Genomic DNA, 15759 nt, shown 5'->3' on the forward strand with positions numbered 1-15759 from the left:
CCGCTTGTTTAGCAGCCTTTCTGAGCCGATTTTATTTCTCTCTCATTTTTCGTTTTATGCACTAATCGCATCTAAATTAAATTATCTAGACATTGTTCGGATAGATTTTTGATCCATGCTTTTGAAGGTGAGATATTCAATGACCTAGTTGAATTTTTCATTCAGATAAAAGACTTTCCCGACCGCTAATGTCACTGAATCATTCTGAAATTTTTACAGAATAATCTAAACTAATTTTCTATGAGACCACCCGGCCACATCGAGAGTCATTTTGCACATTTGCGAGAGAGCATGGAGAGAAATGTAATACGCAGAGCGAGCCACGTGGCCTCAGCCCTTAAGAACCTATTGCCCTTGGCCCTTAAGAATTTGAAATTAAATATAAATCGAAATAAAACTTGTATCAAAAATTACCTTGAAAATTAGTTTGAAAGAAATCATTTTATTTCTAAAAACAAACAAAAATGAATGATTATAAGAAACGAAATCGTCAGTTGAAATAACTAAATTTAATTTCATTTACTGTTTTTTTTTTCAACTGTTTTAATTAACCTAGTGGAGTAATGATGCCTTTCTCATTTTCATTTTCTTCTGTGTGTTACAGCAGAAATTCCCCGAAATACCACAATTTAAAAAGTTCAGAAAATAAGATTGAAGATTTCTGTTGCATAATACTACTACATTGATACACTACATTTGAATTTAAATTAGTGAAAATCTATTCAATCGTATGTGAGAAAGTGAAGTGTGCTCCATTTTATCATATTTGATTATTATTTGGAACCGGAAGCTGGATATCGGCATAGAGACATTTGGTTCATTCAACCATACACTAACATGAACTACAAAATTATTTACTCTATGACGATTTGAATGTTGGAAAGAAATGTACCGGTAGTCGGACTTGGATAAAATTCAGCAAATCATTTATGGGCTTATCAATGGTTTATTTGGTTACACAGTCTCATGGTCTGCAAACTAGAGAAAATCACTAGCGAATATAAAAAGGTAGCTTATGAACAAAGTATTCCTAACATTGACGTTTTCATACTGAGCACCCTATCTCCCGGAACCAGGGGTTTGATCCGAATGAAAATTGTGATATTCTTATGGCATCTTAAGAACTTCTATATCCGAGAAAAGTGAGTGACATTCACAATTTTTGTGCATATCACCCTGTAATTCCGGCCCCGAAAATCGGATCAAAATGAAATTCAGGAACTTTGTATGGGACCGTGAGACCTTTCATTTGAATCTAAGTTTGTGAAAATCGGTTAAGCCATCTCCGAGAAAAGTGAGTATTTTATCACACACACACACAGACATTTGCTCAGCTTATTGAGCTGAGTCGAATGGTATATGACATTCGGCCCTCCGGGCCTCGGTTCAAAAATCGATTTTTGCAGTAATTGTATAGCCTTTCTATATGAGAAAGGCAATAAGGTAAATTTAAATCGCTACAATTATCAATTTTAACTAGAGTTCGTTCATCCAGAACTAATTTCTCAAACTTAATTTACTGTGAAATTATTTGTCAAGAAATTGATAGGATTGCATATGTAAAATATTTTTTATTTTTATCAAAATATTGATTGAAACAAAATAATCCACTGAGAAAAATCAATAGTGATGTTTTATAGTCCCTAGCATTTGCTTTATCAAATAAGGTTTTCTTTTGTCACTATTTCAATAAAAAAAATCGTTGCGTGAAACCCAAATTTGATTGTCTTTACAAATTTTTTTCTCAGTGATGAATTCTCGGTTGATTTTTCATTAGGGCGTATAAGCAAGTGACAGTTTCTCTTTAATCACTCTCTCTTTCGATTATTGTGATGTGATTAAAAAGATTTTCTTTGAAATCACTAAAGTCGAAAACTTCGGGTATCATTTCATGCAAAGAGTTGAGTGATAAACGTGGAAACCGCTTGGTAATCAATAGAAGAGAAAGTAAACAAAGAGAAACTTGCTTATACGCCCTTTTGAAAAATTAACCGAGAATTACCATTGCATGCAAGCTCGAACGCAAGAGCCCATAAGGGATTACTGGGCTGCTCGAAGCGCCTCTACAGGAGAATTGCTAATTGGTGATTGCTATTTAAAACAACAATTTAACGGTTACACAAATTGGAATCTTTACTTGGAAGTCTGTTCTGTGTGGTTACACTTTTATCAATAGCCAAGTCAATCAATGAGGGACAATAATACAAGAAGACACTCCAACCGATGTTTGACTCGTTACCGGGTCAAGTACATTTCTAAAAAGGAATCTATCACTATGATGATAGCATTTGAGTTGTGTGGCCAGTGTGCAAGTGTAAAAAGATAAAGGTACTGGTAATCTACTTTAGGGTGAATTTCTCAACTGCATAATAAATAAAACAATGTTATTTGTTTATTCAATAATTTATTTTATACGATTAAGATATAGCTTTGTCATTAGGGTGTTGTCCATAGCGTATGCGTTCATTCATTGTAGTCAACGTCAAGTCCGTTTGAAAGATTCTCTCGTATGTATAGATATATGCTCTTGTGTAGTAATTTCCACACACATTCACTGTATTTCGTTAATGATTGATATTGTTCTGCCATTGCACTCGGCCGGAAGTTTCTTCCGGACCAACAGGTAAGTCAAAACGATCGATGCGCACAATTAGTCTTTACTGATAACTACGATTACGCCCCTTCTGCTTTTTCTCTGTTTCATCAAACAACACATATAAGGTTTCTAGTTCTGATTACTGGAGCCAACAGCCAACACCTACATGGTATTGTTTCCAGAAAGCAGTCAGAAACCGGTGGGGATCGAATAGGAACATTTAGAAGATTCTTTCCCAGTGTGTTTGTGCTGAATTGTTGACTTTTTTTGTTATTACGGTTTAATAATCCATTCAGTACACGGTACGAAACAGATATAACACTTTTATTTTCTAATTGTTGTGATTACGTTCGTTACAATTTACGCTACAGTCACAAATAACGATATTCCTATAAAATTTAGATGTGACATCCGTATTTAATTTTTTCAAACACTTGGTTTCTTAGAGTAGGAGTTTGAGAAAATAATAAGTGCATTTAGGAAATGACCAGTACTCGTCTTTAGTTTAACTCCTGCGATCGGTTCATGACTAGCTAGGCAAATGCTTTAGAAATTTAACCTGATTATCGAATTTTACCACGAAATCCGATCGCAACGAATGTTCGCGACTGAAGTAATGTTATATGACTGGATAGTAACTAAACTTACTTTAGGTAAAATTCAGCACAAAATTTTTCCACAGAGAAAATTACTTCTATTACTGATCTAGTGAGATGATCCGTTAAAGGTTACTGTTTCTTGTTTCGCTGTTGCTACAATCAATAGAACGACCGTCGGACGTAGGTTTTTTTTATATGTTCTCATCAAAGGAAAACTACATTGGAAACTTTTACCACTACATTGCTTATATATTGTGTTCATTAAAATCTTTACTGTTCATTTGCATCAAACAATCTACATGCGAAGTGAAGAACGTAAATTTGTAGCTTGGCAAGACTAACTAAAATTAATGGTATTTGAAAATTGCGATAGAATTTTGAACGGTTTGGTTTGTTATGGCAGTTTTAAAAATAGATTGTTGTAACTAGAGCCAACGAATATCGTTAAAAAAGATCGTTCTTCACTTCTTCTTCAACGTCGATTAAAATGTTACATTAGAGAAATGCTTCAATAAACAATGTTTTTTTTTCAAAATTTATGGGTGATAAAATTTGCGCATTTATAGTTAAGCTATGTATGTTAATATTTTTTTGAATCCGTTTTGTGATCATATTTTTCAATTTTCAAAAGTTTTTTGAGCTCTAGTTCAATACTAATAGTAAAATAGTAATTTTAAAACTTCAAACAAATCTCTGGTTACAGAATAAGCGATTCTAGATTAAGTCAGTGACCGGAATAGAGATGATTTCTTTTAAGATACCGCGCTTCCTCCGCTTGCTTCGTGGCATATAATTGAACGGATTCAGTTACTGAGAGCGCAATGCAATGTTTGTATTAGCCACGGGCAAGCACAAGAAATTAGATTGTGGATTTAGAGCTTTAGGCGGAGGAAGCCGAAGATTTCCCGGCATCACTAGCGGTAGCGGTTGTAGTGGTAGCCGTAGTAGTAGTAGTAGTAGTATCACCAGCAACTGTAGCGCCAGGAGTATCAGTAGAAACTGCATCGTTTGAATTTTTATTTTCAGTTTTGGCATTTTTGTCAGCCACAGATTCGGTCAGAATTTTATCAACGTCCTGCAAGAATAGTTAGAACGAAGATTGGCAAGATTGTAGCGAATGGCAGAGGTATTTCTTGTAGTTGTATATGTAGCACACCAAGTTCATGATGATAAAGAACACAGTAAAAAAATATAAAAGAGGTTCAATGTTATTTCTAGGTACAAAACATCGTTTAACTATGAAAAAAATATTTTAATGAAAATACACCAAAAATTGAAAAAAAAATACAAAACTAAAGAACTCAAACAATAACAATAAGTCGAACTTTATTTTGTGGAAATTATGAGCCTCAATTTTGGAAACTACACAGTTTGACAGTTGAAAGAGGGAAATAATATTATCATTCATTAACTATAGAATTATCTATTATTATATTCAATGAACTGGTTATCAAATCTATGAAACGAGAGAACATAAGCCGTCTGTCGGATTGTACTTCACTTTCACTGACTACCAATGATAGACCCTCGGTGTCACCATAACTAGTTCCACCCAGAACGGGAGAATTCTTTGTTTTAAAAAAGTGTATCATACGAATTGTTGTGAGCCTCGAATACTTCCAAACAAGACTGTACAACATTTTCCAGTTCAATTAGTATCTTACCCAGAATCAAGAATGAGAGCTAGTTATTGTAACCTTCCAGCGTATGAATCATTTGTGGTTATACCGTAAACATTTTCCTATTGGCATCTTCAGTAAGATTTAAAACCGCGATTTTATCAGAGTAATTGGCACGGCTGAAATACGCATGCAAAGACAAATGAAGCCTATTGAAATCAGATCGAGTTTTTCGTTTGAGGATATTGTAGAGAAACTTCCACCTAGAATTTCACAGCAATCAAACCATTCACAACGTTCTCCAATAAGAGGTGTTATTTTGATATTCAAAGGAACTACAACTACCGAAGTCCAGTCTTTTCACCAAAACTTGTTGGCAAATTTAATGAAAGGTCGAATCCGGATCAAATTCGATTTTTTTAAAGAAATATAGACACTTCATCTGAATCTTGGTTTGTAAAAATCGGATCCCTGAGAAAATTCACTGCAATCATTTGTTCATAATAGCCAGTAATTCCGAAACCTAACGTTGGATTTAGTGGAGTGAATCTAAACCGTTTTTGAAAAGAAAAATGAAAGTTCCCTTGAATTCTACTATGAAGAATTTTCAACTATTTCGCTATAATGACTGTCCCAGAAAGTATGGACAAAACCAAAAACCGCTGCCATTTCGCAATGGTTCAGAATCTGTCAATTTTTATGGTTGCGTCCTGTTGTGTACACTCTGCTCTAATCACTTGTGCAGTTGTTTATTCGTTTTCATTAGTTTGTTTCGAAATTCGTGGACTTTCAGCAGAATAACGTCGAAAATTGTGTACAAATGGTGCACTGAATGCGGACTGTCACTGAGAAAGATAGCAAAAACGGAAGGAGTAAGTGAAAAAGCCGTGCGAATCATGAAGTTCGATGAGGATAACACCTTTGAGGATGAACCGAAAACGGGTCGAAAAAAAAGGTCCTACTAACCCTCAGTTGGGTAAACGTATACTGAAGGCGTTCGAGCAAAAGAAGGAGGTTTCAGTTCGGGATGTGACCAAATAAGTGGGCACTTCGAAGTCAAATGTTCTTCGTGCTAAAGAACGTTTGAATCTTCGAACCTATAAGAAGCAGAAACAACCAAAACGTAGTCCGAAACAAGAAGCATCGATCAGGCCGAGGGTTCGAAAGCTGTACAATACGATTCTTGTTGGAAATTTTAACTGCATAATCATGGACGACGAAACCTACGTGAAACTCGATTACAAATCCTTGCCGGGACCACAATATTATACGGTGCGAGAAGGGCAAGTGTTAAACCAGTCCGAGACATCGATTGAAGTCGAAAATTTTGGTAAAAAAGCTATGGTCTGGCAAGTAATTTGTAGCTGCAGTAAGATTTCGAAACCCTTCATCACCACTGCTTTAATTAACAGCGAAATATACATCAAGGAATGTTTACAAAAACGACTTCTACCCATGATTCGAAACCACAAGGATCCTGTTGTCTTCTGGCCAGATCTTGCTTCTTGCCACTACTCGAAATCAACGGTAGAATGGTATACTACCAAAAATGTCACTTTCGTTCCAAAAGACATGAATCCACCAAATTGCCCACAACTTCGACCAATTGAGGAATTTTGGGCATTAACGAAGGCACATCTTAGGAAACATGTCTCGGCAGCCGAAACCATTCAACAGTTTGAAAAAGGTTGGAAAAAAGTATCAAAACTTGTCGCCAAAAAGTTTGTACGGAATTTAATGAGGAACGTTCGCAAGAAGGAGCGCCAGCTAGTCTACAATGGCTAAGTAGCAAATGTTGAGAATAATATTCTGTTGTTGTAGTCTAATATTATCAGTATTTCGAATAAAATTTGAATATCTAACACTTGTGAATTATTTACATCGAAATCAAAGTGCGTCCATGCTTTATGGGACAGTCTTTAATACTAACGAAATAGTGACAGACAGATACCAGTATTTTGAATGCTATTAGCATTCATTCTGAGTGTATCAGTTTAGAAGTCTGTTAGTAATCGTTCATGTACTAAGCTTTTTTTTATAATGTATAGGTAGCAACTTGAAGAGCCAGGATTGTTTGTTGCCTTGATCATGATTCAATAGAGATTGATTTGTTTTTTTATATGTTTCTAAACTTTTAGCTACATTTAATTTCCATGAGTTGGAAATTTGTCATAAAAAATGTATGTCATTTGCAGAGTGTTCATGATCCTCGATAAATACATGTTTTGCTACCTTTGATTTGAAATGGTATAATAAACCCTTTTCAAATTCTTTAGAGGCTTTTGCTATTTCTGCGATGTGCTCTTTGAACCAAATTTCCAAAGTCCTCGTCGTCTGTCCAATATATTTTTTCTCGCAATGAGAACACGAGATTTGACATATTCCGGGTTTTCATAAATTATCTGTATGATTTTCTGTAGATCCTAGTACAGTTTTTAAATGATAGTTCTTACTACTGAAAACCAAATAAATAGCAAGCTTTTGTCGTGAATACGACTTACTTTACTATGGGGTGCCTTTTCAAACTTTACCCCCTGAGAGAGTGATAAGTTTTTTGATCGTGAATATCTCTTGTTGTATCTAACGTATCAACATAATTTTTGCTACATGCCATCGGAAATGTGATCCCTTTTTTACCTTTTTTTATATATATAAAAAATAGGTATAGAATTCGCTCAAACTTTCGAAAAATTTTCCGAGTTGTCGAGAGAATGTCATATATCAATCGATTCAGCTCGACGAACTGAGCAAATGTCTGTGTGTGTCTGTATGTGTGTTGTCAACTAAGACCGTTTTCTACAAACTCAGATTCATATGAAAAGTCGTATACTCCCAAACAAGGTTCCTGAATTACGTTTGGACCCGACTTCTGATTGCGGAACCACAGGATGATATGTGAAACGAAATTAAAATAATGCAATTAATTTTTCTCGTAGATGGCTGAATCGATCTAAGATTCAAATGAAATCTAAGAATCATCTATGATTCAAATGAGAGGTCTTAAAATCCTATAAAACCTCTTACTTTTTAGTCAGATCCGACTTCTGGTTTAGAAAATGCATGGTGATTAGTATAAAAATGTTCATTTCACATAAATTAATCAGGTTTATCGGATTTGCAGATTTGGATAGTCGATTACCAAATAAATTTATTTCAGTTTGAGCGGTATTCGTTTTTGGATTCGGAATGTACCCCAAAATTTTAATTCGCACTACAATTTCTCAAAGATGTCTACACACTCCTCAGGTGAATTTAACTGATTTCGGCTACACCGATTTTAGAATTCCGGTTCCAGTATCGAATCGATTCTCAAAGCTCAATCATTTTCTCAAAAAAGACCAAATCGAAATAAAGTGTTTGGCGTAATAATTTATGGCCATTCGAATCATTTTGGGCTATGCTAATTCCTGAATACCGGCTCTGGAAGTACCATAAATAATGACGAAAAACTCTAAAGTAGAACTTACTTCGACATCTCATGGAATGTTCAATCGATTGTCACACGCTAAGATTGAAATTCGATATGTTTTGCAGTTTGTTGTGTGTGACATAATCTCCTAAGGAAGAGAACAAAATATGTGCTGCTCCAGCGATATAAAAGCTGATTTTTTCACTTTTTCTACGGTTATAGAAGCAAGACACACACGAGAGTAACATCGGGTCGGCCACACAGCAGAACCACACCAGAAGCCTGCCAGCTGAAGTCATCAGTGTACACGCAGAGAACCATCTCGGATCTAAATGCAGATCCTGTTGGTCGTGGCAATTCAAAGCCCTTTATAGTGCTACAGATGTTCATAAAGAATTAATTGAATTATTTCTTTGGTACCAAAAGCATGAGATTTATCAAAATGGAAGTATGAAAATGAAAGTATTGATGTAGAACACATCTTTATACTAGTATGGGTGTCGTTTGGAAATATGCCGTGCGAAACAGGATTGCCACGTATACAGATTAATCTGTATTTTTATTATAAAGAACTATACTGGTTATATTCAATTGTGTTTCAGAATTGTTTGAGATAACTAATCTGAACTTCAGTTTAGGTGCATCGTTTCAAATTCTAGTAGTGAAAAAAGCGAATGAATTTCAGTTTTCTTCCCCGTTCTCTTGCGATTTTGGGTACACTGCGTGAAACCCCGAGATAGGCAGCGAACTTCACCTGACCACGGCGAAGTGCTACCTTAATTGCAGCATCTTTCCTGATGGGCAAGGTGAGAATTCCATGAATAATGATAAGATGACACCATTTTATTCTGGTGGGAGTGATTTGAAGTACTTGGTATGATTCTATCCGTATAGGTCGGTTCCCTGTTTTTCTAAATCTGCACCTTTCAATTGTTTATGCAAAGGCGAGTTCTAATAAATTGATCGTCCTTTACAGGTACATTTGGAAATAATGCGGATACATCGGAGACCTATATTACATCTCCTTCAATTTCACCTGAAATCTGAAGTTGATTAGCGAACTCTTGCGTATTGCATACTGATCGACTAAAAACATTTTTTGCATAGTTTTGAATTGTTTTACTAACCATTTGGAGATTTTTTTGGGTGGGAGTTCAAACAAAAGGAATAAGTTGGAAGCCTTGAGATGGTTGAGGTTTATATCGAAGTTGGGATTGCAATCTTTTTTTAAACTTTAAACAGACATTCCGGAAGTGGGTCGGTTCTTTGTTTTCTATGGGGGCAAAAATAATATAAAACTAAAAATTATATAAAACACAGACTTTCCTTTTGTTCCTTTATCGGAACATTTTCAATGACTTCAGCTACAATCGTTCTGGCGTCATTAATTTGTGAAAAAGGAAGATTACAGTTTTTGAGACCCTTTTCTACGTCTATAATAAGCTGTTCGAGATTTAATTTAGAAGGAATGACATGATTCAACCCATGGTTGAGTAGCTGTTTTTGTTCATCGGTAAAGTTCTGAAATGAACGGTTGATCAAGAAGTGATACAAAATCCGTATGGATGGTTTTGGAAGTCTGCCTTTAGACTGGAACGATAATTTTCGAAATTCTTATGAAGAAGAAACCGTTTCCGTTTCCTCGCATTTTTCACGCCAATTTCACGTTAGTATTAGAACGAAATAGTTGAAAATTCTTCGTGGTGGAATTTTAGGGAACCAAACAATTTCGTGATGTTTTTGGCGTTCAAGGAAGGCCCTCACGAAGTTCTCGAGACACTAATACACCTTAGTTTAAAAAAAAATGACGATAGAGTCAACGTCACGGTGAATGAGCCCCGTTACCTTGCCATGCTCAACGATTCTTTCTTCCAAAACATCGAATACAAAAAGTTGTCGGTCGAATCAATTGATTTGTCTTCGTTGATCAAGTCATTTGTCCCGTCAATTCTCTTTTTTTATATCATTTATTTTAACCCGGCTTGAACCATTTTTGTAGTTCACCGGGGAGCGTCTATTCTCCCTTGCGAATGTAACATAATAGAATGCTCATTGTTCGGCTCTACAACTTTTATTTACACAACAATCGATATAAACTCGATGATACAAGCCCAATCTACGCAATATATGATCAGGAATTTAGGATAATATTTTGAACAGTGTGAGATAACCACAAACAACTCAAAAATAAAGTTTTCTCAAAATTGCAACAGAGCTTCTGGTCGTTTGCATTGGAGAAAGAAAACGAAAAACGAAAAGTGGACAACATTATATGAAATCAGTCGTTCTAATGGCTCTAAATTTTATCTAAAGAACTGTTAAGATTACTTCTTTGCAAATCGAAGGTAAAAATTATCAGTTTAGTGAAAATCCAAAATAATTTGATTTGCTTCGTGCACTTTTCGCTGTGCGAAAATCGTTCGAGAAAAATGTTCCGAACTGTGCTAAATATCGTAGAGAATTCCACAATTTAGTCCTTCTAAAAGGCAATAATGAATCCTGTACAGCATCTTGATAGTTTCTTTCAATGAAATATGCAAATCCGAAATGAGATAATCGACGTCAAAAATCGTTTAAAATTTTAGTAGTGAAAAGAGGGAAAGTTTCACAATTCACACAATCGATCAACTCTCAATTTGAATTCGAAAGTATAAAGAAATCGTGTCAGTTTTATTCGTATTCACGACATCCAGTTATGTCTCTGACATTACACACCCGTACTTTTTTGTGCTTATTTGCGGAAATGGCAGCCTGGTCCGAATTAAATTCAGTAGTAGTCTATGGGACCATAGCATCTTCACTATGGACTATTACTGATGGACTGGAAGGCGCTCATAAATCCGGTCAACCGGTACATTTTTTTCTCAAAACTTGTTTTTTGTGTAAGTTGAAAATGTTGTGTTGTTTTTTTGAAATCCGAAAATCCATTCAAATCCAGCATTTTAACCAAAACGAAATAAAATACGTGTCGTCAAATCTCACAAACGCAAGGCTAATTCAACGGTCAATTCCTCGAAATAATGTTGTCGTTGAAATGTTCTTTTAATAAGTCGATTGTTTCGGCCGCAGTATGACAAGTGGCACCATCCTGTTGAAACCACATTTTGTCCACTTCCATATCTTGAAGATTTGGTAAAAAAAAACTTCATAGCTCTTGGGTGTGTATCGATTTCCATTCATCGTAACGCGTCGTCCTTCATCATTGTCAAAGAAATTAGGACCGATGATTCCACAAGCCCCACCGAACGCTTCTCATTTTTGCCGATGGCTTGGCATACAAAAGAGTGAATGTAGACCGATTTTTGGTGAATACGTTCTTTATGGTGGTTTTAATTGAACACTGATATTGACAATAAATTTCCACGATTTGGAAGCATTGTTCTGAACCTATTTATGATTATTTGCCAAACAATCCTGAGTAGAGACGTCACTTTACATTGTCAAAACAACTTTCAGGTAATAGAGTTATCCCTACTGAAAAAAACAAGCCTAAAATACACTCGTTATATATTCAATTTATCGTGAAAGGCTATGGAGCACTAGCAGTTCAATATGAATTGCTTGACACTGACCAATCGAACACTAAAAGAATAAAAATCACATAACATGATTTTACAAAATTTGTTTCAATAGCGGTACTAGAAATTTCACTTTCCATCATATTATCTAAGACGGAAACTCTCAATCTGTCTTTAGTGAAAAGTTCACAATCCGTATTGTCATTTAAAATCCTATACAGAAGACACCAATAATGAAAAGCTCACGATAATAACCCACAACGATGATGCTCGGACGTCGTCGACTAAATGCTTCAGATAAACCGGAAAAAAAACGCTTGAACTCGTCTAGGTCTCAAACAACTATCTTAAAAAACACTTGTCGAATGTAAATAAAAATACGGTAAAATGTGGAGAACGAGTTTCGAAAAATTATCCGAAACCGAAAATTAGAAATAAAACAAGTCGCTGCTAGCCTTGTACATATTCTTAACGTCAATCGAAATAGCGTACCAAGCCACTAGATCCGGCAGCCAACTTTTGAAGAAACCTTACTAGGGTAACAGTACTCATACTAGCCACTGTTCCTCAATTCATCCCAGCATGATAAGCCTCTGAGCCTGATGCACTGATCCGATGTGGAATCAGTGAAAATGTTACTCTCTCGTGTCTTTTTTTCAAATAATCTCAGCAAAGCTGGAAATCTCCAACCAAACCGAACCTGCTCTAACGTAAAGGAAGTCGTCAGTTTTTGGCTCTTTGTTACCCCTTAACTAATCGGAAAATTCAACTATGTTACCTGTTCGGGATGCTTCCCGATGAACTCCAACCTGGCTGCGTCGTACATTTTGACAAATTTGTCCCGCTGCTCCTTGAACTGACCAAACAAGGCGTCATCCTTATGGCCTTTTAACCTTTCAGCCAGCTCCACTTTTTTGTCGTGTTCATCCTTAATTTCTTGGGTTACCCATGGTTTATCCAGGGGATATTCCTCTCTAGCTTTGGCCGGTACCTTTCCGCGAGGCTTTTTACTTAGGGGCTTGACTACTCTTCCATTGGTGATTGCATTGGGACGGTTGACCACTCTACCAGGTTTTCCAGGTCGGCCTCCGGGTGGGAGCTTTCCATTTGTGTTACGTCGCATCGGTGGCAAGCCATCGGGGCGATTTCTTAACGCTGGAGGCAAACCACGACCCATGGGATTCATCATTGGACCCCGCATCGGAGGCATCGGCGGAATTGGTCTTGGAATCATTCCCATAGGACCGGGGCCTATGGGAGAAATACCGAAGCGAGCGTTCGGAGGAGGAGGTGGCATCATTGGACCACCTCGCATACCACGCATTCCCATTGGTGGAACACGAAAATGCGGTGGAGGAATTGGTGGGTATGGTCCGTTGCGTCGGCCACCACCTACTGGATACATTGGGGGCATAGGAGGCATCGGAGGGCCCCACGGTGCATTCATTGCCGGAAACATTCGTCGATTATTATTCCGAACATTCGGTCGTTTTACACTAAGATTCCCTTTCCGATTATTAGAACCTTTTAGATCTTGTGATTTTGCAATTGTAGAAACAGTGGAAGTACTGTTGGTTGCAGCGAGCGTTGAATTTGTTGCGTTTGCTTCATTTTGAGCTGCGCTGTCTACCGGAACCTTAACGTCGTCGTTGAAATCTACGAAACCTGGATTATCATCTAATTGATTTACGTTATACAAATTGTGAGCATTAAACTGCTTGGGACCACCTCCGGGTTTAAAACGTGGTCTACCGGGCATACTGTTGAAACCACCACGACGTTTTTGCAAAGGTTTTGTAGCAACCATTTTGTACAGTCTATCGCTCTAACAGTTTGTCCCCACGAAAATAACTTATATTTTCAGGAACTCAAGCACTGCATTCACAAAATAAAGCTGTTCAGTTTTTTTAACGTATAAATTAAATAAGATAAAATAAGATTTTTCTCCTATGAAGCCGTAAGTGCGTAAAAAATTAAAGAGCTTTTTTCACATTATCACATTGACTTCTTTTGACAGTTTTTTTTTGCTTTTTGTACTTAGGGATGTCGTAATATCGATCGATTAGTCGAATAATCGATTAATAACCCACATAATCGAATAAAATTTATTTAAATACACTGATAAAAATTTACACGATCGATTCACATGTCAACATCACTTCAATTTCTTTCATTTCAATACATAACCAGAGCGATTTGTTTCAAGATATCATGTGAAAATTGAAAGATACGAGATTGAATTATTTTTCACGTTGCTTTGATGTGTTTTTTTTTTCTTTGGATGTGATGTGTTTCCCAAGTAACAATTTTTGTTACGCTAGCTTGTTTGTGACTAGTTTGCAACCAGATATTTGAGTGATTGTTACTAACATCTAACCACTTGCATGACTCAAAAAGCGCAGTTTCTACTAGTTGTTAAGTCGGCTAAAAATAAGTTGTCGTTACGTTGTAATGCCATACTGAAATAATTTATCTTTTCATAACTTGAAAATAACTTGTTCTCAAGTAAACTAGTTGAAACTTAGTCACCATCTACATTATAAACATTGAATAAATCCAGAATACTTTTCTATCATCAATAAAAAAGCAGAAGAGTACTTTAAATCACAAACTTGATACAAGGTACAAATTTCACAACGATCCAAAAACTGTCGAGCGGAATTCAATTTTACTTAACTGTTTTTTATGCGCCTCAATCAAAATCTGTTTATAAAGATATAAAAAATAAACAATAAAATATCCCTATGGTCAGAATGCTCAAAATTATTCCAAGTAGAGTGATTTCTCATCATTTTAAATTCATATATCATGAGAATTATAATATTATCACAATCGATGTTCAATCCCTATATTATTTTCTTCGTGTTTATGACAGTACATAGAACAAAAATGACTATTCTGCCTTTCACAATTTTCGGCAAAAAGTAGTTTTGAAAAAAGTAATATCCTGGTTATATTTACGTTTCATACACTTCTTGAGACTCCATATTTTGTTCGCCATATTCAAGCCAAGAAAGGTTGTTTTGTTTGCATTTTCGTTATCATAACGTTGGGAAAACCTACCGATAACTATCTGAATCAATGAAGAAATTATGTTATAATCTTAAAATATTTAAGTTATTGCTATATCAATTCACAGTAACGATTCACATATACGTTAACGTATTTATAATGGTTTCACTACGGAAAATAAACCTTTTTTCAACTAGTAGCTAAAAACATAGCTGTGATTAAAGATATGTTAGAATCAAGTAACGATAACTTACAAATGATAGTTAGTTCAATGTTTATGTTATGAAGAAATACTATCGTCACCTTGTTTTAACCAGTATAACATAAAAAACATGTTCGTGCTCTTGTTGCAACACAGTTGGGCTAAGTGGTATCAAAACTAGTTACGGGTTGCTACTATTGAAGTCAAATAAACTTATTTTCAACTAGTAGCTAGAAGCATAGATGTGATTAAAGATATGTTTGGATTAAGTAACGATAGCTTATAAATTATATTTAATTCAATATGACACAAAGATGTTATGATTGGAAACCTAAATAACTATTTCGCAACTAGTTATGTTATGATGAAACATTGCTGTCACCATGTTTTAACCAGTATAACATAAAAAACATATTCGTGCTTTTGTTTCAACATAGTTTGGACTTTGTCATATCAGAACTAGTTGCGAATTGCTACTTGGGTTTGCTATTGAATTAAACTACATGGGTTAAACACTTCATTTTCTAGTGAGAATGAGTACAGCACAAATGTATGTGCAAAACACTTGAATCGGTCAACTCTGTTTCAATGAAAATCTATGTGGAAAACAATGTGACAATCTGAAAACACAAACACTTTATGAGTCATGCAAATAAAAAAAACAACTTTTGAAATATGGATCAGCAAATTCCTCTTTGTTTATTTTCTCCTACAAGTTCAAGTACCAACTGATATTTCATGTTTTGATGTTTAGTTTCATGCATGAGGAAAGAGGAGAAAATAAACAAAAAGAATCTGTCACTT

At 35.6% G+C, this 15759-nt stretch overlaps 1 protein-coding gene across 1 annotated transcript; it reads right to left on the reverse strand.

Moving 5' to 3' along the window:
• Nucleotides 1-2384: 2384 nt before the first annotated feature.
• LOC131427879 (DNA-binding protein K10-like) lies at nucleotides 2385-13759 on the reverse strand. The gene is made up of 2 exons (XM_058591438.1): nucleotides 12520-13759; nucleotides 2385-4270 (listed from the first exon to the last, which is right to left on the reverse strand). Exons 1-2 carry the CDS (start codon nucleotides 13546-13548, stop codon nucleotides 4076-4078), a joined length of 1224 nt encoding a protein of 407 aa, XP_058447421.1. The 5' UTR covers nucleotides 13549-13759; the 3' UTR covers nucleotides 2385-4075.
• Between the last annotated feature and the right edge of the window lie 2000 nt (nucleotides 13760-15759).

This window comes from Malaya genurostris, chromosome 2, assembly GCF_030247185.1.
Source record: "Malaya genurostris strain Urasoe2022 chromosome 2, Malgen_1.1, whole genome shotgun sequence".
NCBI classification, from domain to species: Eukaryota; Metazoa; Arthropoda; class Insecta; order Diptera; family Culicidae; genus Malaya; species Malaya genurostris.

What these genes read in the sequence shown, in the direction of transcription:
- LOC131427879 (XM_058591438.1), bottom strand. Translation starts at nt 13,548, where the DNA reads ATGGTTGCTACAAAACCTTTGCAAAAACGTCGTGGTGGTTTCAACAGT. An exon ending in TCGGGAAGCATCCCGAACAG is followed by an intron (nt 4,271 to 12,519) that starts GTAACATAGTTG and finishes CTATTCTTGCAG; the next exon opens with GACGTTGATAAAATTCTGAC.